This window comes from Trichoderma camerunense (assembly GCF_050948025.1).
Source record: "Trichoderma camerunense strain CBS 138272 chromosome Unknown V8C40scaffold_4, whole genome shotgun sequence".
NCBI classification, from domain to species: domain Eukaryota; kingdom Fungi; phylum Ascomycota; class Sordariomycetes; order Hypocreales; family Hypocreaceae; genus Trichoderma; species Trichoderma camerunense.
The window spans coordinates 643,611-670,236 of record NW_028145366.1 but is presented as its reverse complement, the minus strand read 5'-3'; the positions used below and the strand labels follow the sequence as shown (position 1 = coordinate 670,236).

Sequence of the window (26,626 nt, the reverse complement as noted above, 5' to 3'; positions counted from 1 at the left end):
TTCTAGACTTGAAAAGCTTACTTCACTTTCTGGACTGTTTTCCACTTATCAAACCGACGCCCGCATCTTGACCAGAGAGCTCTAGACAGGCAGTGTCCGCCATGGTGTATGTGTTCCCAGTTGAGCGTAATAGCCAGAAGGCTTTAATTGGATGCGCTGTTGTTTTCTCATTGCTACCGGTGATTGCGGTCGTTCTACGAATAGTGGCGCGGTCGAGACTCAAGAATTTCTCTCTTGATCTGAGCGACTGGCTCATTATCTTGGCATGTGTAAGTCTCTCATCCGCTCGATTTATTCATGTATCTCTATGTAAAGTTTCTTCTGACGAAACTTAACCCTTCAGATCATTGCAGTTGCGTATCAAGGCCTCGCAGTCGCTTGCGCTGTGGTTGGGGGGGTGGGATACCACACGACTGAAGTCGTTGCGATGGGAGGACCGGATTCGTTCACCCTTCTCATGAAGCTTGTAACCGTGATCGTGGTCTTCTGGTCGCTCAGTCTTGGGTTAACAAAAATGTCCATCCTCGCCTTGTACACCAAGATCTTCTCTGTCAGGAGCTTTATTCTCCTCAGTCAAGCCTGCGCCGTGTTCGTTATGATATGGGCCATGGTCCTGTTTATCGGGGCCTTTGTCATATGTACGCCCGTTCAGTTCAACTGGGACAAATTCTCAACTGTGGGAACCTGTGGCGACATCAGGATGTTGTGGGCCATAACTGGAGGGCTTAACATCTTCTCTGACCTGGTCATCATGCTCCTCCCCATGCCATATCTTTACAGCCTATCGCTACAACTATACAAAAAGATTGGATTAATGGTGACCTTTGGGATCGGGCTTGCGTAAGTGACCGACTCCTGCTTTCCGTTCTTTTGACTACGCCAGCTAACACCTGGAGATGCAGAGTCTGCATTGTAAGCGCTGTCCGACTCGCCGAGATTACCCAAATTAACATGGACGACTTCCCATATTCCGGCGGTATAGCACTCGCGTTCAGCGCATTGGAACCCTGTCTGCTAGTAACTGCAGCATGTATCCCGCTTCTCCGCCCATTAGTATCTCGAAATCCGTCTACAGCTGAGACCAGTAGCTACGCTAGAGGCAATACAAATGGCGATAACAGAGCTCATCCTGCTTCTAAGACAGAGGGTTTCTCGGAACTCCTAGACGAAGATAGCTCGACAAGACGACTACATATAGGACAGTCTAAATTTGGTACTGGGGCAGCTACTACAGCAGATAGTAATTCCTTTGAATCCTCCATTAGAGCTGCTGATAATAACTATGCTAATATAGAGTTGAAATCTATTGTAGTTACAAAAGACTGGAAGGTTGAAGAATATACTATCTAAGCTAATAATACTATGAGTCTTCCTATTTTCACCGTAGGATATTGCCTATTTTCACCGTACTACTCCACATCACGAGCTACGTTTACCCCTTAATCGCAATCACTACACCCGCATACAACAAGCTGTTGAGTGTTTCTTTTTTTAATACGTTGGCCGAGTAGGCTGTGTAAGAGCTTTTGATATGTTCGAAGATAGACTGTAATCCTTTTACCCTTACACTCGGCCTGTAGAGTAGGACTAGTTAAAGACGGTCCAGCTGTACTATTACCCGTTGAAACGATCAAATTGGCTTGATCTGCTACTGTTCAGACACTTTGCATGCTTCCGAAAATGCGATTGGGTGCTTGACATTGCCCAGAGTGTTGCTGCTAGTGCAATGGAAACTAAGAGATTCAGGTGTTTTGCCAATATGATGATGAGAAGGATGAAATATAAATGTAAAGGTCTTTGGGTTCAAATCAACCCTGCTGCAAGAGACTTCTGATGATAAAAGTGATGGAGAAGGCGTCGGATATCTTCCGGTTTGATCAGTGTTGGTCAAACTGGTTCCATAGACGTGAACATTCGACCGGACGGCAAGACGAAGATAAATCGGCAGAGTTGACCCATTACACCAGTCCAAGAAAGGATGCTAAGACTCAAGTCTGTAATAACTTCACAACGCGGTACATTATCCTCCAGTCTCTGCACGAATAGGCGAAGATGTAGAGGAAAACTCAAAAATACCCTCCAACTTTTCCCAGACATGACGATCACCTCAGCTCAGGACACTATCTCGACCAACCAACCCAGCTACGAAAAGCAAAGGATTGCCGTCTCCAACTCCACGATAATATAACGGAAAAGACAATCACATCTCCAATTCCTTCCCCAGCCATTTCCCCAGACCCTCTCCACATAGTTCTTCCTCCTCGCAAGCTTCTCCTCGTACCTCCGAGGATATATCCTTACCCAACAACTAGGCAGCCGTATAAAATTTATTGGAGTAAGCAGCCACAAACGGCCGCGCTACAAAGGCCTTCCCTGCATGTGGTCTCATACTCAGCTGCTCCTCAACAAGCGTTGGTTGGTGCAATCTGTGCTTTCCGTATACGATAGTAGGCCTAAGTCTTTGCCAAGCGCGGGGAAAGTGGAGGGCGGAAATGTTGGAGAAATGACATTCACACGAGCGGGCCATGTGCTTCCAAGGAACGGGACTGTGGGTAAGGGGACAAGCTTTTCTTAATGAATCATGGCTTGCAGGGTACGAGGATACGCGGGTATTGAATTAAAGCTTTAAGCGGTAGTGCAAAGTTGAAGATGAGGTTAAGGATTCTAGTTCTGTCTCCGCGTAAGACGATAGTCAAGACAAATAGTCTAGAACGCTCTCCGGTTTTGCTTTCAACAGCATTACCTACACTCAATAACCATTCACAACCTGCGAGATACAATCACATTCCAAAGAAAAAAAAACACAAACCAACAACCAAATTCCCCTCATTCATCACCATAATTTGCATTTCCCCGGGTCAACCCACTGACGGGTCGCTTATAGCAACGTTCATTAACCGCTCGGAAGCTGATCCGCTCGGACAACTTCCGTAGCTTCGGCCTTCTAGAGCGTCTTTGCCCAAAATAAGTAAGTACCAACGAGATGCCGGTATGGGGTAACCGTGGCTTAATATCTAGCGCCATGGTTTCGATTATGGAGAACCACGGCTGTCGGCAGGAGATGGTCGGATTTGTTACATAACTTAGTCAATGATTGGTAGCAAGTTGGTTTCTATCGTTGATTATCGGAGAAACAAGAGTCATGCACAATGGAGAGAGGTTGAAAGAGCAGGATACCATGTCAAAGTTGACCAATTTCTTCATTGTATAGTTCGTTACGTTCGTAGCTAGATAGACTAGGCCCTCATCTCTATGGAGCATCGCAAAATCGTTCTAATGCGTCTACGCCTTCTCCTCAATTTGGTGTACATGGCCAAACTCCTCTTCAGCGGCCCGCTGCTTCTCGTTAACAGCCATGTCCTTCTCCTCGGCATCCTTGTTGCCGTGCAGACCAATCCTGTACCATGGTAGGTCAAACAGGCGGTCCATGCTCTCAAGGGTGCGGCCACCAGTTTCTGGCACAAAGAACCACACCCAGAGGCCACCCACGATAGTGACGGCTGCAAAGCACCAGAAAGTGCCCTTGGGCGAAATTCCGCCCTGTGCATCGGGAAGCAGCATGACGGGCACGGCGCGCGAGTTGCCGTATTGGTTCGCAAAGTGAAGAGTCATGGCCCATGATGTAGCCAAGGCACGAACACGTAGAGGGTACAGCTCAGCAGTGAGCAGGTACTGCATGGAGTTCCAGCCAAGAGCCCATCCGGCGCCAGAAATATAGATCATGGCAATGGCGCCTCGGCTGGGACCCTTCAAACTGTCAGGCAGGACATAGGTCTTGACGGTACCCAGCTCGGGCACGGCAGTGAGAAATCCAGCGACGTAGATCATGGAGATGGCCTGGAGAGTAATACCAATCAACAGAGCGCGCTTGCGACCGATGACATCGACGAGGAAGAGGGCGCAAATCATTGCCGACACAAACTTGATAATGCCGAAGACGGCAGTGACAAGAAGAGACTCGTTAGTTCCAGTGATACCCAGGATCTTGAAAAGATCGGGCGCATAGAGGGTGATGGATCCGGCCCCAGACCACTGAGAAAGCAGTTGGACCATGGATGAGAGATACACACGGTAAAGGTTGCTCTTGTCAAGCACAAGCTCCTTGAGCTTGCCAAGCCAACCAACACCCCGGCTAGCCTCCAGTTCATGATCAAGACCAGCCTGAATCATGCCGATTTCGCGGATGATGTACTCGCTGTCAGGTGACTGTTGGCGCAGGCGGGCCATGTTGTGAACTGCCTGGTCAACCTTGCCCTGCTTGACAAGAAAGCGTGGTGATTCCCACTGGAAAAACATCAAGATGAAGATGAGGCCACTCATCATGATGTGCAGACTTGTCGGGATAAGCCACTGGTCTGCGCTGCTGTCGCTAAAGTGAAGCTGGCATCCATAGTTTGCGAAATAGGCCAGCACGATGCCGAGATAGACGGCACCGGTGAAGAAGCATGTACATAGACCACGAATTGACGCTGGCGCAATTTCGGCGACATAGATGGGACTATACGACGAGAACAACGCATCGTGTTAGTTGTACACGTATAGATCGGTGGGGAGGGGTTGTGTGCCAAGGTTCATACTAACCCAACGACGGGTGTCTGTCCCACACCCAGACCGGCGATGAATCTACCGGCATAGATGGCGCCCAAATTACCACGAGAACCTCCAATCATGAAAATCATGATTCCAACCGCCCAGGTGACGCACAGCACTCGCGTGGCATTGATACGTCCGATGCGATCACAGATTAGGAAGGCACTGCATAGAGAAAAAAATTAATGGTCATTCAGCAACAGATAGTCGCAGCGGTTGTGGAGTGATTGGGCTCAAGCGAAAGAGGCGGTGACTTAGACTTACATGAGAGCACCAGCGACGGAGCCAATCTGCACCATGGCAGAGACATTAGCCTTAATGTTGGCCTGGTCCACAGTGTCATACGAAGCATAGTTGATGGACTCTTTGAAGTTGTCTGAGTTGAAAGCGCCCGAGATCAAACCCTCGTCGATGCCTCGCGCAGCACCAAGCAGTCCAAAGGAAAAGACTGCAAACCAAAGGCGCCAGTTCAGCGCTCCCTCTGGCTCTCCCAAGTCTTTCAACTTGAAGATGTTGACCGGTTTCTTTGCCCCAACACCCATCGTGGCGGCCTTGACGCAAGTAACCAGCACCGCGAAAAAGACAAGGCGATAAAAGACTGATAGCTAGATGCAAGGGCGAAAGACAAGATGTGAGACGTGCACCGGATGGCGAGTCGAGTGCTGGTCTGTAGAGGTCTCACCTTGGGGGGGAGATCTCTCGCTTTATACTATTCCCCGGCATCCACACTATTATTGAAATCCTTCGCGCCAGCAAAACACACAGCTGGCACAGTAGCAACCACTTTCTCCAGCAGGTTGTGTCCACATCTGCAATCTATCGGAGGACCCCGGATGGTTGTGTAGCCCATAGAAAGATCCAGCCCCCATCGCGACACCACGCTGGCGTCTGCAGCCGAGTCACAGCCACGTCGTGGCCAGAGCCTGACCGATGCTAAATGGAACATGCGGCATCCTAACCGGCCATGCAAAAACTTATCATACCCCGCATATCGGTCTTCTGAAACTGTCGATTCTCACCTCAAGAATCCCAGTAACAGGACCACCGGTGATCCGCAATATCTCCACGAGTTTGCCGCCTATGACGAATGAAGAGATGGAGCGTAGCGCCCCGGAGAACGCCCAGTCATGTCAAACTGTCGTAGATCCGTGCTGACTAGTCTGTTGGCTACCGGCCCGCCAAGAAGTTTAATACTCTAATTAATCCGGGGTGTGGTGAGGGGAACGAGGCCGGTCGTCGGGACGAGTTGGGGACGGTGGGGGGATCGGACAACCTCCGGAATGCCTTCGGTGAAAACCAAGTTTTTCGACTCTCCAACTTCACTTCCCGTGTTTTCTTCTAGCTGATGACATTCATCCTAGCTGAGGATGAATTGCAAGCTGTAGCCCTTGCTTGCGTCCAGGGATGGTGTTCTGCGGAGTGGTCAGTGCAGATCTCAGGTTCATGTGACATGCAGCTGACCGATCAGTTCTCGGGTTACAGAGAACTGGGAATCGCCAATAACATGGTTCAAATCGTCATGACGGCGAATTAGGTTGAGCGCAGCGAAGCAATTCTCCCTCTCTATCGAATCAAGCCCGTTCAATATCGAATGACCATCATTCCTATCCGTAACACGATAGCTTCTCCAAATTCGCTGCCGTTTAGCTCGCTTGCTCGTCAGCTGGCCGCGGAAAAGTCCCACAGAATAAGTGTTTACCGATGCCTCAGCCCAAGTTGTTTTCGCCCCTGGCCTAGCTCCAAGGTGTGACGACTGCCACGGGGCCTCTCCGAGAGGGGGTTTTTGAAACCATGTAATTGGGGTAATGTTCTCTAGCATGCGAGTCATTCTCGTGCCGTGTCACTAGCAGACTCGTGGCAGCCGTTAAATAGTATAGGGAATCGGTCCTCCGACCAAATCCGGCGCCAGTTACCATATCAAGTAACAGCGATGGTAATCCTCTCGGAAAATTCTATTGTTCATATCCAATATCGGCCCCAGAGGGCGTATTCCTCCTTTGTGCCTCGGAATTGAAATTTTACCTCCGTCACATCCTGAAAGCCTTCCTTTTCCTTTGGCTCTTTGAACCTTGATGCGAATCCAGTAAAGGCCAGCTTGGGCAGGATCTCTCTCTTCTCCGGATTGAGTGTGGCATTGTTCGCTCGAACTGCATCGTTATGTTCACATACTACTACTGGCGTTGAAAACCAGACACACCGGATTGGAACGCCCGCCTTTTTGGCCACCTCGATCCACAAAGCCCGCGTATCGGGATCTGGATTGGTGTTGTCTGTACCCTCATGTAAGCATACGTGTAAAATCCATCAGCGTGGGATAAGGTAAGGTGCCACTAGGGATCTGGATGTAACCGCGGAAAGGGAATAGCACGTACCAACAGCTACAGATTTGCCCTCTTTGAGCAAATCTCTGGCGGCTTGGATGCATTTGTCGCGGGACTTTAGTGTATCCTGGTTCACTCGTTCATACCCGAGCGGCTTGAGGCATTTGAAATAAAATGTACTCTTCCCCGCCCCGGGAGGGCCGCAGAATAAGACAATGTCGTGGTCGTTTTTCCTCTCAAAGAGGTCTTTGGCAGTGTCGGCTTCTCCGTCTCCGCCTGGGAGCGTAAAATTCAGTAGGTCAAACTCCCGGATAAAGTCTCTGGGTTTCTCTCCCAGGAAAAACTCTTCGGGCGTTAGATAGTCGATACCAACGTTGTGTGCAAAATTCCTGTCAGAACAGCTGAAATCCTTTGCTACTGCTGCAGCAGCACCACCGTCTCCTTTGCCAAGAACAGCGATGCGACCACCTGCATCGCCGATGAAGAAGCTTCCTTTTAAATCTACATCTTCTTCGGGAATTTCAAGATCATCGCAGAGTTCCTTCCACATGCCTATTCTGGGCTTTCGATAGATATCCTTTGCTGTGGCTGCATAGACGGATGTGGGGAGGTCAAGACTTGTGAGCACAGCATTGCATTTTTGTTTAAACTCCGTGACACGCTTCTGGGCAGTAGCCTTTGGTCCCTTGTAGTTTGCATCAAAGTGCAGCGTCAATCCAGCCTGGTTGGAGAGAATCACGACATGGTAGTTTTCCTGTTCATACAGCTCTCGTAGCCGACCAGGCACTCTACTGTCCCACCACTTCCAGTCAGCTGCATTGGAGGCGTGCTTCTTTCCCGACGATGTAGTAATGAGCGTCGAATCGAGGTCAAATGCGGCAATCTTTCGTCGCTTTTGGTGGGCTGTGTCGTCTTGCTTCTCGGGCTGGTATCTGCCTACCAAGAGGGTTGCGGGAACGTCGTCGGAGGGGCCTCGTTCTGACCATACCGTTCGTTCTTTTGGCTTCTGGGAGGCTGGCGTGAAAAAGCTGGCAACTGCGGATTCTAATGGACTGTATTAGCCACAAACTACGACCAGCATGCAAGATTCACGCAGGCCTTACTTGTAGTTGTGCTCTTCACGGCTTTTTTGAGGGGCGGAGGGGAAACGGGAGCGCCAGGATCTTTCCGCTTTCTCGGGGGACTTTTGGTGGCCATTTTTCGACTGTGCAAGATGCCAGAGAGGCGCATGTATGCTCTAATGTTGTGTACAAGAGACGTTCGGCGCAAAAGAAGCATGTGCATCCAGTGATTAAAAGTTGCTGTGGAATTGAACCAAGGCGAAACCGAAGCCGAGACGAGACGCGGCGCATGTGCGACTGAGGCGCGTGATCACGTGCAGTCTTGAGAGTCACTTAAGCTTTCACATCTTCCACGTATTTTAAAGACTGACATTTGAACCTCACGAAATCGACATTCAGCGCTTGATAACGCCTCCAATTTCCATCAATCACACGGAATTTGACTTACGGTTCACCGCAGCCCATCTCAGCTTGGAAAACAACAGATTTCGCAGACATTCCTCTTGACTGGGCGCACAGCCTTGCTTCATCACCATGTACGAGCTGTTCCTCACGGCTCTCGTTGAGGACAGCGACATCAACACGGCCCTCGCTGTTTTGAGCGGTTTCTGCTCCATGCAGCCATGGGAATCCGTGAGCCGAGTCATTTATTTCCAAGGACCTCCTCGTCCGTCCGGAATCACCAACCAGCGCTCCTTTGAGAAGCCTATTCGCAAAGAGGCCGCCCTGCTCTGGAAGGAACTGCATCAGAATCTTTCTCGCCAGTCATTTGTCCTCCAAGCTCGCTATGAAATCTACAAGGATCGAGATTTGGGTCCTTCTGCCGAGCCAGTTGATCTCGACACCGTGCCGGGCATCTTGAGATGGACAGACTTTCCAGATCCCCCTCGGAATCAGCCGATTCTCGCTCAACGCAAAAAGGTCGAGCTTTGGGAACAGAGAAAACTACTCTCTGTACTGCGAGAAAACAACCATCAGTCAGTTTTGCTACTGTCTTCGCCTATCTCATTCCATACTAATGAATTCCAGGTACAAAACAGAGACAATAGAAGAGATGTACCGCTTCTTTCGCGATGATGTAGAATTCTGTCTCACGAGGCACTACTTTGTCGGGCCGCTTGAGGACTATGTCCCCCTTGCAGCCAAGTCGGCTCCCCCAACGGAACCAAAGCCTACTCTGCCAGCTTGGGAGTCTCTCACACGGGTTGATTCGCAAAATCGCTGGATTCTCCAGGTCAAGGCGCATGTCGTCCAAGATAACAAGCCAGATGAGATAAAGAAGGCGCAAGACCAGCTTTTAAAGTTTCGCACAGATCTAGAAGGAGTTTTCGATTTCAAAGTCATTGACCGCAAAGTACACGACACTCGAGTGGTCATGCAGCAGCAGGGCGTTCAGGTACTCCCACAGAAAGTGCTTCTGGGGAAGTAATGATTTCGATGGCGTTTTATGCCGGCAGCCTTATATCAGCATCCGGATTCGGCTGGGTAATATCATTTTTATTTCATCTACAACTCGAATACCATGACTGCGTTCAGTGTCAATAGCGACCAGGTAACGCCATCGTAACGCCGCCACGACATATTTTACAATTCTACGCTCCAAATGCAAAGCAGAGACAACCATAATTTAGACACGAACTCACGAACCAACCAAAACCTCACACCTTTCGCACAATTCCACCGCAGGCTCCTGCTTTTGTCAGGATAATCACATATGGGCATACATCAAATCATGGCGAATCTACAGTTAACTTTTGAGCGGTTGCCAAGTCACGCAGCCATATGAGGACATAATTCTAAGAAATGGGTATCTTCAATCGCCAGACACCCCAAAATGCTCGTATATTGCTAGTAAGGCTATTTAACATGAATCACAACTGCATATACCATTATGCAGAAACCAATGTTTCCGCTCCCTCCAATAGAAAGTGTTACCCTTACTGGGCAATCTTGGCAACCTGGGCAACCTGGGTAAGGCCAAGAACCTCGGTAAGGTTGTCGACACCAAGAGCGACCTCAAGGGTGGTAAGTTGGCCGCCGGTGGCAGCATTGAGGTAGGCGTTGACGGCGTTGAGGTCAACACCCTGAGAGACCATGGCAAGAGCCTCACCAACGATCTGGACAACGTTGTTGATGCCGGCGGTGGCAACGACCTTGCCCTCAACACCCTGGACAAGGCTGACAAGCTTGGCAGCCAGAGTCACGGGGAGAACAGCCTCGATCTAGGAATCAATAGTTTAGCATTGTACGCGTGACGGAACCAGCTGGGTTCTTGGCTTACCTTCTGGACAATGGGTCCAAGGAGGGAGACAAGCTGGGCCTCAAGGGCGACGACATCGACGACAACGCCCTGGGTGATTCCACCGAGGAGGCCACCAACATCGCTGACGAGAGATCGTCGGGCTGTTGAGCAGTTAGCAAAGCTACTACTGATGATAATGGATGGTTCACGAACCGAGAGGGGCGGCAAGGGCAGTGCCGGCAACGAGGAAGAGAGCAGCGAGTGTGAAACGCATTTTGGCGGTATTTGGAAGGCAGAAAATAGACTTAAAAGAGTGACTGAAGTTGTGAGAACTTCTGAATTGTTTGGCTTGCTGTGCAAAGGAGTGACTGAAAGCGAATTGCTTGCTGATGATGATGATGAGAAGTTGTGGGTGAATTGGTCTTCTTTATATCCTTCGACTTGTCTCCTTTGTTGCTCCCCTGGTCTGTTTCCTACATCATCTCCTTGAGTGATCGGCAGTCATCTCATTAAGCTTGGTCATATGTATCAATATGCGAGCTAATACCCTGCAGCTGAGATTCTTCTTGACAGGCTCGCTTAGGCATCAAGACAGGCATCACGATTAAAACTCTGGTAAAATCTTCAGCAGCACCAGGGGAGCGAAACATGAAGCGCCCATGCATGGGTGCAGCATCTCGTGGGTTAGTCTCATAATCCGCCGATCTGGTCGCACATGAGTCGCTGGCTGTGCGGAGTGACATAGAGAAGCTTCCAGAGAAAGGGGTACAGAATGAAGATCGCAAGCTCTCTTTACGCTTGGATGTGTGGAGAGCTTAGGAGGTTGCTTTAACTAATTTCCCAGCGATATCTAGGCCTAGCGTCATGGGAGCGTGAGAGGTCGGAACAGCTTGGGGAGAACAGGGTGCAGTAGCATGCAAGATGCCGGCAGTGGTTGACGCCAGAATGTCGAGAAATGACCGAATATGAGGCACAGGGTATTCCAACCACAGGCCGCCCGCCATGTTCAGAGGTAGCCTCTATTGGGAAACGACGAGATTGTGATGGACCTGGATACCCCAGACCGGGACTGAGATGCCCCACGATCGGCAGATTTTTAGTGCTGTGCTAAAGAACAATGCCAGGACTGCGATGTTGGTTTGACTGAATTGATGAGCAAATAGAATACCCCATTTTGCAGTCATCAAGCTTGTTTAGCATTCTACCAGGATTATCCCGAGTCATGTTCTGTTGATGCAAGTTGATCGAAGCCAACGTTCGGCGACTTCATTGCGGGCCCGCATCAGCTCAACCTACTGGTATACACTACATCCACCACAATGCTGATGCGAATTCTACTCTTATCAGTCTATCTATTCGGTTTACTACGAAAGAGTTGTTTATACAACTTTATCTCTTTATAAATGCTACAGGAAACATTTTGCAAAGGTGGGAGAAAACAGCATGAATATCTGCGAGAGCCGTAAATTCCCCACCAGATCGGCATGCATGCATGGTACCAGGGACATCCCAATAACCGCAATCTCTTAAATAGGGACGACGACGTCAGAGAAGCGGACAAAGGGGCTGGCACTTAACCGGGAGAATAACCGGTTCCTGAATATCGCTATGCCTGTCCTCTTTGAGACTGAGATTTGCATCCCCGGCTTTTGAGCCAATTTGACTACCATTGCGATCAGCAGAATAGCTGATATCTCATTCTCATCAATTATTAATGGATCCTTATGGTGGTTATATTAATGGATCCTTATGGTGGTTATATTAATGGATCCTTATGGTGGTTATATGAGCTATTGCTAGTGGTTTTTGGGTATTGCTCTAGAAGCTGGATGCCGGTAACCCCGGAGATGAAACTCGTTTAAAACTGGAGTAAACGCCAGCCTTCAAGGGATCAGATAACTCGAATGTTGAGGTCGGATATGGTCAGGGGTCAGACCATGTGCGTCAATGACTGAATAGATCAACATTCAACAGATAAGGCAACGGAGAGGATAGTCCGATGCCATGCTCGCGCTGAGAAAAGGATACAAGCGATGAGACTTCTGCGTTGGGCGGCCGTACAAATGAGCCAGGTAAAGTGTATCTCACACACATCCATTACTGTTGTCATTGCTGGATAGTATGAAAAAATAATATTCTGCTTTAGTAATTACTTCGATAACATCTTTCCATGCGGACATGCAAATTGAAATCTCACATAAAAACCCGTCTTGGATGCGACCCCCAAGGCCAAGAAATGCCACGCGGATCCTCCCGTTGCTCCATCGGCTTGGCATCGAACTGCCGAAAGGTATGCCAAGCTACAAGAAACTTTATATACGTGTGCGCTTTTCTACGTAGTAAAGGTAGAACATGATGCTTTGGCACAGAGGTTTTGGACTCAGCGTTCCGTGTTTCAACAGAAAATGCATCTAGATGTCAATCCGGATTGATGAAAGCTGTCAAAAGCAGAGACAATAGGAAAGGACAAAAGGTCTGTAATAAAGGGAGTTTTTTTTCATGCACTGAATCGCATGATGAAGATGTTGTAATGCAACGCTGGTAGAAGTCAAACAGGTCGAAGCCACGATGAATGTCGAGCCGGCCCTGGTCCCCAAGAGCATCATACGTCCCAAGCCGAAGCCTAGATCATTTAAGCTCTGGACAAGCTCACATCACGGCGTTCCTTCTGTAGCTTTAAGATGAGGCCACTTAACATTCTTGAGTTGCGTGTTTCGCCGTAAATAGTTCTCCAACCAAGCTTTCCCAAGCGGCTCATCATCGCCACCAGCCTTGACAACTTTGGCAGCGAAATCTCTGACCTCTTGGTACGATGGCGGGAAGCCCAATTCATCTGAAGCCAGAATCCACTGCGCGAGATGATGCTCTTTGTCTTTGGAAAGGCGTTGCTTGTGTTCGTTTGCCTGCCTTCGCGTGACGCCGCCGCTTAAACGCTTTTGAAGGGTTGCTCGAGGGACTTTCCAGCGTTGTGCAGCTTTTCGTTGAGAAAGGCCGCTTTCAATGTCTTTTAATGCTGAGAGGACATTGTCTTCTGTATAGTCAGGCATGCTTTTAAATAGGTAACAAGAACTAGTCAAATTGGTGGGACAAGCAACATCTCATCATCACGAGAAAACGCGGTTGGACGATTGTGGTGTTTGATGTGGGAAAACGCGCGCGTGGCCCGTTTGGAGGGTGGCCAATTAGCCCATGCATGAATGTCGTCTGACTTACCCTATGGCCATAACATGAACAAGAGCGGCGAGGTGAACAACGTATTGCAGACATATTTCTGTAGAAAGCAGGAAGAGGTTTTATTCTTTATGATACTAACGCTTGTTTCAGACATTAATTAATCCGAAGGATTCTTTGCATTGGCCAAATTTAGCTTCACAGTGGAATAGGCAGCAGCACCGCATTAAGACCAACTGGGCATAATCAATGCATCAACGTGAATTTTCAACAACGTCAGAAGAAATAAGTTTTATTCTATACATCATTCTCTTCAATTGATACGCGTTACAGTTCCAGTCGTCGCGTTATCTAGCATGAAGTCTTCCAGCACGAAACAAGCCTGTAAACATTCACATCTTTACTTGGATGGCTCACCACATGCCAGCACAGTAGGCTTCAAACGCGCAACAGAGCGACAGCGCATTCTAGCAGCAACAAAAGATGGACGCTTCAGAAAAAATCTCAATCTGCTAACGTCTAAAGAGCTCTTTGAAGATGGAATGACGTTTCCTGGTCCATTAATCCTCCCAGATGACGACCTTGCCGAGGATCCAGAGTATCCGCCACAGGATTTCCGTGAATGGAGAGATGAAGAGGAGCGAAACCCAGTAACTCGAGAAAGGAAGACCATATACATTGTACCAAGCCCGTCAATTACACAGGAAGTCTACAAAATGCAGACATGGTCCGTCTGCACCTCTGAGAATGCAGCAACAAACCGGGACATGCAAGCTGCCGAGCCGCCGAAGCTTCAAGATATTCTAGAGTACCTATCTGCCTTCTTCCACGGCATGAACGTGAAACTCTTCAAAAAACCCTTCCAATGGAAGAAATGGGACAAGTACACCGGCGCAATCCTCAAAACCCCCGACACCGAGCGACGTATTGGACTCATGACGCCTGGCAAGGAGCTCTTCGGCATCCGGTGTCGTGCATCCCCAGATGGAGTGTCTCCCATGCAGGTCAACTTGGACGACATACTGGACGCTCTGGCAGAAAACATCCCGTCAGACGCACACTCTGTCATGATGCTGCTCGACATGGACATGTACGAAGGAGACGGCGACATCTTCACCGCTGGCCGTGCATACGGAGGCAGCCGGATCGCTGCCGTCTCCCTATTCCGCGACCACCCGCTCTGCGCACCTCCAGACGACGGTCACGCATGGCCGGCATCTCACTGCGCAACCTACATGGACCGACTCTGTCACGAAGTCTCTAACCCATCCACCAAGCAAACAAAACGGCAACCCCCTCAGTCCCAACGACGAGACAGTGGCGGCCCCTTACAGGTGGCAATCGAAGCAGCCACCATCCATGCCGACGGCAAGATCCCGTCAGAAGCCCCAACAGCCCAATGGCTTGGGAGAGTGGTAGTGACCATGGCACACGAACTGTGTCACTGTCTGGGACTGGACCACTGCACGTACTTTGCGTGTGCGATGCAGGGGTGCGGCAGCGTCGACGAGGCACAGCGGCAGCCGCCGTATGTGTGTCCTGTCTGTCTGGAGAAGCTTTGCACGGCGATAGGGGAGGGTGTAGTTGACGGGTGGGAGGACGAAGGTGTGAGAGATGGGTTTGTGAGGGAGAGGTATGAGGCGTTAAGGAGAGTGTGTGGGAGATGGGGGGATGCGAGGGTGTCGAGGATGTTTGCTGGGTATAAGGCTTGGTTGGACGTTGTTATTGAAAGGAGTTCTAAAAAGGTTGTTATTGTAATTGATGACTGAATGGATTTGGATTGACAAGATTATGTATAGGATATATAGAAGGAGAAGCTAGACTGAGATATGACTCGGAATGAGTGATACTGATGAACGTGTTGAAGACAGCCAGCAAGTACTTGTACATCAACTCTTGAATATGACATTGACATAGTTACATAAGGTCTAACAGATGCATTCATCACTGTGATTAATATAATTGTAACAATGTATGTGGCCATCGAACCGCTTACCGATGTAAGTCACGATGATCGAGTGAGGTATTCACAAGAGCGAGAGACGCACTGCCAGATAGTCAGTAATCTCCACCAATAGAAGGCCAATCATTTCCCAACTGAGATATGCATAATTGAAGCATATGTAGTTCCCAATATCAGAGTTGAAAACGTGCACGCAATTCTCCTGAAGCCATTGCTGCAGATGCTCCAGCTGTTTGAATGAGTTTACGAAAGCACCAGACATCGAAGGCCGTGTGGCTCAATGGCAGAGCGTCTGACTACGATTAAGTACATCAGGAGGTTGCAGGTTCGACCCCTGTCTCGGTCAAGATTATTCTTTTTTGTCGCTTTTCCCTCTTTTTCCCGCAATCAAAAAGTTGGATAAAAAGGCGCAATTACATGCCATCTTCTTTCTTCGCCCCCCCTTTTTTGCAATTGCATTACAATATTACGGCACGACCAAATCTACCTCTTGAATACGTCCATCCACTGATTCTGTCTCTTACTCGTATCTTTGGGTAGCATCTCAAATTCACCCCGCTGTAACATTGAGCCATGTCGTGCTATGTGGGGGACTAAAGCACTCAAGTCATGACAATTGTCCGAGCCCGCAGGCGATTCAAGTTTCCAATTCACACAAACACAAGAGTACTAGTAATGGTGTCGTCATTCCTCCGCCTACGACTCATCAGCTCTGCTACCTAACTGAGACCCTGCGAGCGTCTAGCAAGAAGAAAGAAAAACTCTTCAAGCCCAAGCTAGTAGAGCTGGTGCCGTGCCGCCCTCCATGTCCCGAGATGTGTGTGTGCCAAACAAGGCATTGGATATAATAGCTCGACGAAATCACTTCTACTTTGTCCCGTACTGTACGAGTAGGTACGTGAACCCCCCGACGATCCTTCTTGGTCACTGTAGCACATACAGACGAGGCTCCGATTGGCCGATGGGTTAGACGATGGGTAAGACATGAACAAGCTCAGTTCAGTTGATACCCAGCTCGACTCACGCTAGGCCAACATGATTGCGGCCTGTGAGAATAACCTCGGGATGCTTGTCTAGTGGTCATCTCTGCAGGCGCGCGGCCTCTCTGTTTTCGCTTTGAGAGCTTGCTTGCTGCTCAGTGGAACACGTTCATCCATCCACGATGCATATCCACGATGCATTATGCGTATTTACCCGTGGCTCGGAAAGGGTTTGTGAGCCGATAGATAGCACACACCACCGTCGCATATGCGGGCAACATGCGACTCTCTCTCTCTCTTTGTCTCTCTCTCTCAACCTCGTCTCAACAGACACGCTCGTAAAAACAAGAAGCCGAACGCACATAAATGCTCCCCTCCATCCCACCTTCAGCCTAGCCGGTGTGCAGGGCTGGACGAGACTAGCCGAGAGGACAAAGCGGGAGGGCTTCCGACAATCCACAGCTGCGATGGTTCGCCCTATGGAAGACGCACACATGCAAAGCGCCGATGCAATGGGACGTTGCTGCAGAAATTTCTCGCCAAATAGTAAGTCGCAGCGCCGTTATTACTTGCCACGGTACGGTACGAGTACGGGACATGCAGCAATAAACGCAGGCGGATAGGCAAATTCGTAGAATCACAGTACAGTAGTGTATACAGGTAGTCGTGGGGCCCCCTCAACGGCGACTTACGGCTCGCCACACTTCGGCGGAGCTTGTTTTGCTTTACTTGCTGCGAGCCTTGAAGCAGTGAGAGAAGAGAAAAGAGAGCGAGAGGTTGACAGATGAGAAGGACTTGCAGCTCGCTCGCCCCCATGTCACAGCGGTGAAGGAGAGGAGGCGCTCTCGCTTACACCCGTGCATATAAGAAAGGACCATTCAGAAGCGAAATGGCCACTTGGCAGCCATCAGATTGGCCTGTATTCGAATCCAAAATGCCAACACAGACGTTCTCGTCTGCTGGGTTCTCGATCCGCACAGCGCGAGTTGTGGTTTTGGTTGGGTCGGACCACACATCTTGATCGAGCTTGGTGCTTCTGGAATTTGGCCCAACCAGCGTCTTCCAAAGTTCCAGCCAACCAGAAGCCGAAAAGAAGAAAACCTCTCTGTCGTGTTATTTATAGCGACTAGGAAGCAAGGTGGAGAGTACTCCGTAAGAGCCGTCGCTGTCCGTTCGGGATGATGCGATAACGGTGCTTTCGAGGTCCATCCGTCCACACGGAATGTAACCGACAAAGCTCCAGTCCAGCCATTTCATCATTACGGCGTATCGTTCTCGTATGTACATAGAAGCAAACGGTCTCCGTTTTTTGCATCCACCGTACTACTGGTAGTCAAAGTACACAAGACTCGTTCCAAGCTCGGTGATGGAAAGCCGTTAGAACAACGCCGTTGAGATGCCAAACCGTCTAGTCTTTTGCGAAAAACGGAGCCCTTCAGGAAATAACGGAGGGCCGGAAAAGCTGTTCAAACTTGTTCAAATCTGGCGCCTTCTTTTGTTTCTGGCCAGCCACAGTGGAGCAGCGAGAAGTGGCTCTTGTAGCGTCGGGTTTTGTGTCATTGAAAGAGAAAAAGTTTTTGCGTTCAATGGCAAAATGGGTAGCATGTGAGAAAGGACAAAGGGGGGCGATTTTGCCTGGGCCAACAATTGAGCAAGTTAAAAAAGAAAAATTCTTTGACAGAATACCTTGGGATGTCTGATTGTCCACGTCACAATGACAATTTCAGCACATATTTTACTTGCAAGCATTGTGCAGCTGCAGGTTCTTGATCCCATTCCTAATATTCCCGTAAAATCGAACAATGCCTCTGTTGGAAGCACACTGTATGGGAGGCTAGATTACTCGCACATTTTTTCCCCCATTCCATGCAGGGCAAAAACGAGAATCTCCTTACACCAATCCCCCCATTCAGTGGATAAATATCACTTGTCAATGAAGCAACAAACCTCTTGCTCTCAATTGCAAAAGTCAACGCTCCTAGCTTTCTTCAACAACAGATGCAAAGGAAGAGGTTGTCATATGACAATCCCTTATGACAAAACATAGTATGTATACTTTTCAACCGTAGACACTTTGGCCGAGTGGTTAAGGCGATGCCCTGCTATCATCAGGTATCATAGGCATTGTGTTCGCACGCGCAGGTTCGAATCCTGCAGGTGTCGGTTTCATTTTTTTGCACTTTTCTCGTTTTTTCTTCCTCCATCTTGAATAATCTCTCGGTAATCTTTTACCCCGATTTCAATCTAGCCCCCTCTCTTCGTAAAACCTCATCGTCCCCTCTCATCTTCAAATCCATCCGTCTACCCCTCCTTCTCGCCATCCTATCCCTGGTTCATTAACCCCCCCTCTTTCGGACCACGGATACAGTATTCACAGTAAGTAGCCAGGGCAAAAAGCAGTCAGCCCAGCCCAGTAAATTAACACTCCAAGCTTTTTGTTGGGCTCGGGAAAGGCCATGCAAACTCAATGGTCTTGACAAGGGCCTGTGCCTGTACTTCGTAGCCGGCCGGCCAGCCCTGGCAAATCGCACGCCTGCCCAGCCCTCCCCCCATAGCCCATAGCCCGATCTAATGCAAGGTACGCAGGCAATTTTGGTGAAAATGCCGCGCCTCCATAGGGCGGAACTTGGGGCCCTTAGCAACAACCTCCCCCCTCCTCGGCGATGAGGCTTGCATGAAGCGTCGTCCGTCGTCGTCAGCAACCGTTCAATTTGTGAAGCTACCCCTCACAGCCTTTTGCCGGATAGTCTCCGGGGAGAGCTTGGCTTGATCGATACGAGCTTTCTTGAAGCTTGTACCTCCTGCTAAACATACAAGCACTACCTAGTAGTTTTGATCTGACTGACAGATCATTTATAATCTTTCCTTCCCACAGGGCGAACATCGAGCCCACGGTATGCTCGGAGCTGAAAAGACGCCAACCCAGTCCCCAGGAACCAGCTTCACTCGCCCAGATGCCAATTGGCCAGCTGAAATGCGCCTTGCATGACTGGCATATGCCTTTCAACACATCTTTACCCATGTATACTCGTAAACACCCGTTAGGCCACACCCTTCAACATCTTTTCAGGTTCCCTTCTGTAAAAACACCCGTTAGGCCAACGCCCTCCCACCATCATCAAAGATCCTTGCCCAGAGTTGCAGCCGTAGCTGGCCCCCAAAGCTGCCCGAAGAAAGCCACAGCTGGCTGTCGTGCGACCCAGCATCAGCACAGTACATGTTGCTCTGGAAAAAAAGGTACAGGCAGGATTCCTTTGGCCTTCAAGTGGAGTTCTTTGGGCAGGACACTTTATTGAAAGGATTTCTATCCATGCTGGCCCCGTCGTCGCCAATCAACGGCCTTTTTCTTGCAGAGTTTTTCATCATCTTCTTCTTTTTGTTACTCACCCGTTCGAATGAGCAGATTCTTTCATGTGTCAAAGGCCCGTTGATAAACTTCCCGCTCTGCAAGAAGTGATTTGATATCACATTACATGTACATACTCGTACATGGGTATCACTGCAGGAACCTGAACCTTGGTGTTGCCATTCAAATTCCTTTCGTACCGCAGGGCTTTCATGCTTGTTACGGTATGTACTCCCCGATGCTTCCGATGACCGGCGGCCGCACGATAGTCCGTGTTACTGCATCTCGTGTGCTTCGACCTTCGCAGCTCGTGGAAACTTGTTTGAGAAAGAAATCCAGTAGTTGCAAGCAAAGTCACCCCGCCATCAGTCACAATTTGAACGTAACCCATCCCAGCAAGCCAATTGACTCGAACAGAGGACCTCCATATAGACCAAAAGAAGTCTTCCTTGCAAGTGATTCTTAGCCATATGGCTAACAAACTCTTCCACCGGCAACATGTCCCTAGCCACCCCGAGACCAAAGAAAAAGAGAGTTCGACTACTGCCAGGCACAGGGTTTGCGCATCTGATCGTGAGAAAAGGCTGCAGGGGTGCATTTTTTGTGTAGTGCCGTCGGGCTGGAATTGGCCAACCACATGGCAGCCCTGCCCGCACCTCCACTTGACCCATTCGGTATCGTGGACTTTTTGGACGACAGCTTTTGATTTCATGGTTTGGGAATGGATAGCAAATCCCCGCCAACTACGTGCTTTTTGGGTGCTCCCACACTTTTCTTAGTACGTAGAAAGACAGTACTGCCAAGTACTGTACACATTTTCTCACAGAGGGGAGAATTATTGCTTCGTTTGGCAGAGTGTTACACGGTTGGGGTTCAAGAAACCACAGCATGACGGCTCGGACCGGAATGACACAGCACCTTCGTCCCTCGGGGTGTGAGGGAAAAGCGCAGCGAGTGGTACCGACAAATGCAGAAGAGGGCAACACAGCCCTTGCCAAGAGGGAGGGTAGGACAAGAGCCGGCATGTGCTTTCGGCTAGAGCTGCACCTGTTCATCCCGGATGAGCAGAAAAGCCCCCCTCGGCCCAGGGCAAGATAGGCATACAGACGGCTCTTGGGGGGAGAGGGCAGCCTGTCATCTCGACGACAAACCCCGAGCCTGCATCTTTCAGACGATGTCTGCAGAATGTGGATGTAGCAAGTTAACCCGTTCTGGCACCCCAATGGCACCCCAAAGAGTACATGGAGTCGTATAGACGACCAATCGGTTGTCCACGCACCAAACTCGTCAACCTCGTCTCCAGCACGCCAGGCAACGGACGGTCTATCCAAGATCTAGACTGGCATTTGAACGAGTCCACGCCACTGTAATGTTAGTAATCATTGCAAGATGCTGCTAAAACCACTCGTAGTGCTTCGCACCACAGGCAAAACTGTGGATTCTAGACTGGTCAGAAGTCCCCCGTCCATCCGAGCAAATCCCCATCAAACGCCGTCCATGAATTCCCGCCACTTGCAAGGGCGTTATCAAAAAGTCCAGACTATCTCAACCACTACCCATACTCGTACATATGCAAGAAAGAAACTAGGATTTTGACCAAGCGGTTAAACGGAGTGAAGAAGCCGAGCATGCTGCTGCCCCGGAACTGACTTCTAGTTGTGGCTGTAGTCGTCTGAACAAAAGTAAACTAAACTCCAGGCACTAACAACAAGATCGAAAAGCCGCACGGCGCAGGCAACGCAAAAAAGATACAAGTTGCTTCTTTAGCCCAGGTCGCGTGCGTGGAGACTGCCAAAAACGTGGCCCCGAGGGCTAAACAACCACAATATTTTGACATAAAGGGCGCTAGACGCATTCAAAGGGCCCAAGTCAACCGCCTCAGTGGGGCCCGATGACAGAGAGGCGTATCGCTTGTTCAACTGACGTTTTTTGTTCAGATTCCCCTTTCGGGGCCATCATGAGTTAGTCGAGTGTTGTACGAGAAATGCAACCACTGGACGCTGTGCAAGTGAAAGTGCTTGATGGGACGTGATGGCGCTTAAACCTGGGGATTTCCCCTCGCAGGTAGGCTGTGCAACGAGATAGGCTGGGCTTACCCTGAAAGCATGTGAAAGGTTACCCGTGTTTGCGGTGGCGAGGATTTGTATCGTCGTTCGCAGTGGTGTCCGAATCCGGCCGGGCTCGAGGCGTAGTTACATGAATTTGGTATCTGGACTCGCACAAAGAAAGTAACATCGCCGATTGGAAACCTTGATGTTTCGTGCAGCCGGTGTACAAGGTTGATGAGGGTTGTGCGCCGAGCAAAACGCATCAAAGCTGCAATCGAAGTGGTACACTGCAATTTGGAAAAAAATTGGCAAAAAATGAACATGGGCTCTGCCAACAGCATCTACAATCGTCCAAAGGCTAAATGCAATCCCCCGAGTGGCTTCAGTTCATCTAGACCTCTCGAGTCGAATAGCGTGCCAAGGTGATACGATTGTGCCATCCACCATCCATCTCGGAACCCGCCAGTGTGGTCGGGCCTAGGAAGAATGAATGAACCTGGGCCTGGCAAGCAAGCTGTTGGTAGCCAAGCCCCAAAGACGCAAGGATTCGCGCTCCGGAGATGGCCTCCTGTTCCCAGTGCCGGGGGATGCGCTGACTAACCATCTCTGGCTGGATCATCGTGACAAGGCAAGGTCTGGGACGCTACGGGGAGAGAGATATGATATAGAGTTCAGGTGGGATATCAGTAATGAGTTGCCAGGTAAGAAAAGACACGATGACCTGCACAGAATACGCGTGTACAGGCGGAGCATTTGATTTCGTGCATTCAATCTCAGTCCTGTCGGTCATCATGGCACAATCCTGAGAGACGGAGCGGTTTCTCCCGACTCAATGGCGTTGGCTGCTCTGAGTCCAAGAGTCAGAAAACTCCTATTGTTAGTAGCATACCAATCACTCGTCTGACAATGACATGATCCTTTTTCGCGACTCCTTTTTCTGGCTCTGCGAAATGCAACGTTGGCCGTTCATGGGAATGCTATATCGTCTTGTCTGGTCAGCCCCCAGAATACCGCCAGACGAACTGCCGACCCTAGGCTGATCTGAAACAGCTGTGCATAGGAGGCGAAGAAAAATTCAAGTCGGCGCAGCCGGGTTGTGCAGGGTTGGGAGTAAAGGAGGCTGAAGAAGTTGCCAAACTTATCCCCCCCCAAAGTCAAGCGAGGAAAGTATTAGGAAAAAAAAACTTTCAACCACCATGGAGCCCTGCTCGGGTTGAGCCGTGATCAGGTCGTGAGCCCCTCACTTCCCACCCTCCCCTGTTTCGAGTCTTCCGATTTTGCTTGGATGCCAGAGTCTAAAGGATTGGGCCTAGACAGAGGGCCCGATTGCGTTGGCACTGGGCGGCGGATCCAGCTCAAAGACCCTTGCAAACCCGCTCTTTGATTTCTTCTTTTCAAGCTCTTTGCTTTTTCTATCCTTCTTCTCAAGCTAAACCAGGGGGTCAAAGTACCGTACCAAATGGCGGGATACTTGCTCGAGTACTTTGCAAAAACACACCGGTCTGGCAAAGGTGCATCCGGGTAAGAGGCTCTTCGCATCCAGAGCGTGGCGCTAGGCCTTGATTCGGCATAGGGCTGCGAACACACTGAGATGTTGTTTGTGCTAATGCTGGAACAAGAAGCTTGATGGGTTTGGTACGGGTCCTCTGGATGTCACCGCCGCCGCCCTTTTCGCTCTGGAGAAACCACGTTGATGCTGTTGGAGAGCATCATGTACGAGATCGAGACGATGGGTATGTAAGCCCGCATGTGGGAAACGAGACAAGAGCCTGGCTGGCGTAGTTGTTGTCACCTGAAGAGCGAGCGATGCCGGCACAGGGCCAGGCCCATGTTAAAGCCAGGTTATGTCCATGCCACTTGTGTTGGCCCCAGCGCCCAGTGAGTTCGAGGCGAGGCGGAGGAGCCTCCCGCTGCTGTCCCCGAAATTCGTCCCCCCGATTTCCCCGGGGCTCAAGATTCTGCTTGCTCTGGATGACTGCTTTGCTTGACTCGGCCGCAGCCGTCGCCACGACCGCCTCCTTGTCCCATATTTGCTTTGCTTTGCACAAGGCGGTGGGCGATGGGGGGTCGCGGTGTACACGAGTAGGTATTCTGCGTCTCTGGTTTGCGAGGTTGGCGCCATGTGTGTGACATTGGTCAATGTGAGCGATGCATGCCTTGCTCTTCTGTACTTGCATCCGAGCACTTGCAGGCGGGTAGATGTACTTTGCAAGCGCTGTAGCATGGCAGGGTGTAACTCGTAGATGAGACAATGATCATTTTTAGCAAATCAAAAATAGAAGAAGAATCGAGTGGCCGGCAGTGAATGAGTGGTGTGGTCGATTCGATTGGGCAGAGGCTCGCCGTGATGCGTGATGCGATGCCTCGGCGAGAGGGATTGGCAGTGGCAGGGATCGCCAGCAAAACGGCTTTTCGTTGCATTCGCACCACGTCAGAATGGCCCTCTGACCATTTCTGGCCCTCACGTGTAGGCCTAGGACTTTGAACTCTGTGCCAGCCCAAGCCTAAGCCCACCTCAGCATGGTCACTTGTCTCTTTTGCCGGGTCTTGTCTGATGATGCTGGTGTCAGTCAGTGCTGGCGTCTCGCTTCCCAACCGCCCCCAGATCGACCCTCTTGCCGCTGACTTGGCCGCGACTTTGTTGACTGGATTCTGGCGGTGCTTTGCTGGCGCGCCCCAGCCTCGGCCTTAGAGTTGGAGGGGCACCAGAGGGACAATTGGAGAGGGAGAATGGTCGTGAGCGAGGCCGGCCAAAGGGGGGGTCGATTGGAGCCAGACTCCAGACGGGGGGGTTGGCAGCCACCGCAAAGCGCAGAGAACCGCTGGCGCAGATGCGAAATCTGGATCTCGCTGACGAGTTGGGAGTAGAGCGAAAGCAAAAAAAAAAGGCGCCTATTCTATTCCATCACCATGACCATGACCGGGTATGAGAAGCGGGCGGGGAGACGAAGAGGCGGCTGGACGGGCTGCATGCGTGCTTGAGAAGCTGCAGCTGCATCTGCATCCAGAGGCCACAGAGCAGAGCTCATCACACCGGGTTTCCAGGCGCCCAATGTGAGCGCGGCAACACGTGGACGGGATGTTCCCCGGCTGTGCTGTTTTTTTGTTGGATTATGCTTGTGCTTGCGCTTGCTGCTCTGGTGGATGCTGTGGGATGACGGAGAGGAAGAGCGGTGATGGATGATGATGGCGGGCAGAAGTGAGGGGAAGAATGAAGGGCATGGAGCATGTACTCGTATGGATGATTCAACGGATGACCTTTACAGCTGGTTACGTGACGTAGTAGATGGTTGTTTTTGGGGTCAAGAGGGATCAATTGATTTCAGTTCAATGACATTTCATGCTGGAAATCAAGATTAATCAATCAAACTAGTATACGAGGAGCATCAAGATGCAGTAGCTTAGTGTAGATACTGAGCAGCCAAGCTGATGACAGCTAGAGGTGATGCCTCATCTGGATGGTGGCGGCACAGAACTTGCTGCTCGCTAGAGGGCCAGTGGCTTCAGCGCTGCACCTGTCACTAGACGCCCCGAAGGCGGCTGGGTACATGTACCTTCGGTGCTTGTACAGGTTTGAGATATCTGGATGCATGTACTCCATAGGCCTGGCATTATTCATCTGAGCATCACCCACACGCGCGCGCATATCGACAGCAAACACATCAATAAACAAACAGCAAGCAAACATGCCACTGTTGGGCGCCTGGCCTCTTCTTGCTGTATCTATGCAGTTTGTCTTCAATGTTGCCATTGCCATCGTTTGGAGGTGGGCGCTTAAGGCCGATCATCTTCAGCACTCCGGGGCGAATGTTTCTTTTCTTAGCAGCTTGGCCGAGGTCTCGTGCGTCTTCGGCTTCTAGCGCCCTCAGTGATTTTTTTTTTTTTTGCCGCTCGCTCAACTATGGATGTTTTCTCCCTCTTCCCTCGCTGCTTACTAACTCCGGTCTCTAAGCTACGCCGCTGATTGCATGGAGCATGCATTTGATCCCAGCGAAGTTTTTCTCTTCTTTCGCCGCCCACTAGCAGGAGAGCGAGGAAGGACCGCTGACACTGAGAAAAAATCAATGGCTGGCTGACTTGACCGATACAGCCTGGGCTGGGCTGCCATGGCCGGCCCGCAGGTGCGAAACATGCGCGATGGGGTATCCGGTACAGCCCCGCCACGGCTGCGCTGGCAGTGCTTCCGGGTCCGTGGTACTTTGTGCAGACCGCCGGTAGCAGCGCCGCGGGACGAGCCAGGCAGAGAGAAGATGCGTTGACGGCATGTGCTTGCATAGAGAAGAGTTGAGGGGGGAGAAGAGGCTGGCTGATGCTGCTATCATGCATAAAGTATTGCGTAGGTATTGTATATTGTGTATGAGTACTGGCACGGAACTCTCTACATATTCTCCTCTGTATTGTATAGGCATCGGATATAGGCCTTGAGGGTCTTTGTCTCCGTCCAAGCACTCGACTTACAAGCCCAGCACAGATCAAGGACAACAGCAGAGCCCAGTCTATCCCAACCCAGCCCAGCCATTTTTTGCCAGCCAGTTCAGTTGAGGCCCTTCACCCTGGCCTCGGCCGCAGGCAAAAGCGCAGACACGCCACTGCTTTCTAGCGCCTGAGCAGCCCAGCAAGCCCAGCCAAGGCCCGCTGCCGGAGAAGCTGGGAGACGAGAGCGAGAGACTGGACGCTGGAAGCCAAAAGAATCAGAGCAAGCCTAAGCCACTGGACAGAGACTGGCGGTACCGGTGCAGTGCAGGGCAGAAGACAGTAGGACCCATACGGGGCTGTTTTGGGTACGTACCGTTGAGACCCAATCCAAATCCATTCGACTCAGTCCAAGGCCAGTCCAAGTGCTACCCACCCACGCTAATGTCGCCTAACCAGCAGAGAGTCCTGTGCTCTCTCTCAATGGGTCT

General features: G+C 50.4%; 9 protein-coding genes and 2 non-coding genes across 11 annotated transcripts; 5 read left to right on the top strand and 6 right to left on the bottom strand.

Moving 5' to 3' along the window:
- Nucleotides 1-101: 101 nt before the first annotated feature.
- V8C40DRAFT_285226 (uncharacterized protein) lies at nucleotides 102-1,592 on the top strand (the record flags this gene model as incomplete). Its single annotated transcript, XM_083222321.1, has 3 exons — nucleotides 102-269; nucleotides 344-840; nucleotides 903-1,592. 3 exons carry the CDS (start codon nucleotides 102-104, stop codon nucleotides 1,348-1,350), a joined length of 1,113 nt encoding a protein of 370 aa, XP_083076132.1. The 3' UTR covers nucleotides 1,351-1,592.
- Nucleotides 1,593-3,108: 1,516 nt separating this feature from the next.
- Nucleotides 3,109-5,215, bottom strand: V8C40DRAFT_159444 (general substrate transporter). Its single transcript, XM_083211427.1, has 3 exons — nucleotides 4,855-5,215; nucleotides 4,582-4,755; nucleotides 3,109-4,498 (listed from the first exon to the last, which is right to left on the bottom strand). The coding sequence occupies exons 1-3, from the start codon at nucleotides 5,130-5,132 to the stop codon at nucleotides 3,283-3,285; spliced, it is 1,668 nt and encodes a 555-aa protein (XP_083076131.1). The 5' UTR covers nucleotides 5,133-5,215; the 3' UTR covers nucleotides 3,109-3,282.
- A 1,334-nt stretch (nucleotides 5,216-6,549) lies between these two features.
- On the bottom strand, nucleotides 6,550-8,108 carry V8C40DRAFT_263064 (polynucleotide kinase 3 phosphatase-domain-containing protein; the record flags this gene model as incomplete). Its single annotated transcript, XM_083219421.1, has 3 exons — nucleotides 6,550-6,860; nucleotides 6,963-7,955; nucleotides 8,015-8,108. The coding sequence occupies 3 exons, from the start codon at nucleotides 8,106-8,108 to the stop codon at nucleotides 6,550-6,552; spliced, it is 1,398 nt and encodes a 465-aa protein (XP_083076130.1).
- A 282-nt stretch (nucleotides 8,109-8,390) lies between these two features.
- Nucleotides 8,391-9,416, top strand: V8C40DRAFT_159516 (mediator complex, subunit Med18). Its single transcript, XM_083211428.1, has 2 exons — nucleotides 8,391-8,949; nucleotides 9,002-9,416. The coding sequence occupies exons 1-2, from the start codon at nucleotides 8,507-8,509 to the stop codon at nucleotides 9,399-9,401; spliced, it is 843 nt and encodes a 280-aa protein (XP_083076129.1). The 5' UTR covers nucleotides 8,391-8,506; the 3' UTR covers nucleotides 9,402-9,416.
- Nucleotides 9,417-9,562: 146 nt separating this feature from the next.
- V8C40DRAFT_285222 (uncharacterized protein) lies at nucleotides 9,563-10,488 on the bottom strand (the record flags this gene model as incomplete). Its single annotated transcript, XM_083222320.1, has 3 exons — nucleotides 9,563-10,194; nucleotides 10,254-10,375; nucleotides 10,428-10,488. 3 exons carry the CDS (start codon nucleotides 10,486-10,488, stop codon nucleotides 9,910-9,912), a joined length of 468 nt encoding a protein of 155 aa, XP_083076128.1. The 3' UTR covers nucleotides 9,563-9,909.
- Nucleotides 10,489-13,741: 3,253 nt separating this feature from the next.
- V8C40DRAFT_273242 (uncharacterized protein) lies at nucleotides 13,742-15,154 on the top strand (the record flags this gene model as incomplete). Its single annotated transcript, XM_083220455.1, has 2 exons — nucleotides 13,742-14,800; nucleotides 14,984-15,154. 2 exons carry the CDS (start codon nucleotides 13,742-13,744, stop codon nucleotides 15,152-15,154), a joined length of 1,230 nt encoding a protein of 409 aa, XP_083076127.1.
- A 460-nt stretch (nucleotides 15,155-15,614) lies between these two features.
- On the top strand, nucleotides 15,615-15,694 carry V8C40DRAFT_t67. Its single transcript has one exon. It is a non-coding gene; the product is annotated as a tRNA-Arg (tRNA).
- A 1,063-nt stretch (nucleotides 15,695-16,757) lies between these two features.
- V8C40DRAFT_237187 (uncharacterized protein) lies at nucleotides 16,758-17,421 on the bottom strand. The gene has a single exon (XM_083214200.1). It carries the CDS (start codon nucleotides 17,142-17,144, stop codon nucleotides 16,806-16,808), a length of 339 nt encoding a protein of 112 aa, XP_083076126.1. The 5' UTR covers nucleotides 17,145-17,421; the 3' UTR covers nucleotides 16,758-16,805.
- A 975-nt stretch (nucleotides 17,422-18,396) lies between these two features.
- Nucleotides 18,397-18,491, top strand: V8C40DRAFT_t68. Its single transcript has one exon. It is a non-coding gene; the product is annotated as a tRNA-Ser (tRNA).
- Nucleotides 18,492-25,378: 6,887 nt separating this feature from the next.
- V8C40DRAFT_237178 (uncharacterized protein) lies at nucleotides 25,379-25,758 on the bottom strand. The gene is made up of 2 exons (XM_083214199.1): nucleotides 25,662-25,758; nucleotides 25,379-25,621 (listed from the first exon to the last, which is right to left on the bottom strand). The coding sequence occupies exons 1-2, from the start codon at nucleotides 25,701-25,703 to the stop codon at nucleotides 25,385-25,387; spliced, it is 279 nt and encodes a 92-aa protein (XP_083076125.1). The 5' UTR covers nucleotides 25,704-25,758; the 3' UTR covers nucleotides 25,379-25,384.
- Nucleotides 25,755-26,025, bottom strand: V8C40DRAFT_237177 (uncharacterized protein). The gene has a single exon (XM_083214198.1). It carries the CDS (start codon nucleotides 25,985-25,987, stop codon nucleotides 25,784-25,786), a length of 204 nt encoding a protein of 67 aa, XP_083076124.1. The 5' UTR covers nucleotides 25,988-26,025; the 3' UTR covers nucleotides 25,755-25,783.
- Between the last annotated feature and the right edge of the window lie 601 nt (nucleotides 26,026-26,626).

Coding starts and splice junctions, on each gene's coding strand:
- V8C40DRAFT_237178 (XM_083214199.1), bottom strand. CDS start 25,703: ATGCATGCTCCATGCAATCAGCGGCGTAGCTTAGAGACCGGA. Junction 25,622..25,661: donor GGCGTAGCTTAGAGACCGGA/GTTAGTAAGCAG, acceptor AAACATCCATAG/TTGAGCGAGCGGCAAAAAAA.
- V8C40DRAFT_159516 (XM_083211428.1), top strand. CDS start 8,507: ATGTACGAGCTGTTCCTCACGGCTCTCGTTGAGGACAGCGACATCAAC. Junction 8,950..9,001: donor CTGCGAGAAAACAACCATCA/GTCAGTTTTGCT, acceptor AATGAATTCCAG/GTACAAAACAGAGACAATAG.
- V8C40DRAFT_237187 (XM_083214200.1), bottom strand. CDS start 17,144: ATGGGGGCGAGCGAGCTGCAAGTCCTTCTCATCTGTCAACCTCTCGCT.
- V8C40DRAFT_237177 (XM_083214198.1), bottom strand. CDS start 25,987: ATGCCGTCAACGCATCTTCTCTCTGCCTGGCTCGTCCCGCGGCGCTGC.
- V8C40DRAFT_159444 (XM_083211427.1), bottom strand. CDS start 5,132: ATGGGTGTTGGGGCAAAGAAACCGGTCAACATCTTCAAGTTGAAAGAC. Junction 4,756..4,854: donor TCCGTCGCTGGTGCTCTCAT/GTAAGTCTAAGT, acceptor TTCTCTATGCAG/TGCCTTCCTAATCTGTGATC. Junction 4,499..4,581: donor GGACAGACACCCGTCGTTGG/GTTAGTATGAAC, acceptor CTCGTCGTATAG/TCCCATCTATGTCGCCGAAA.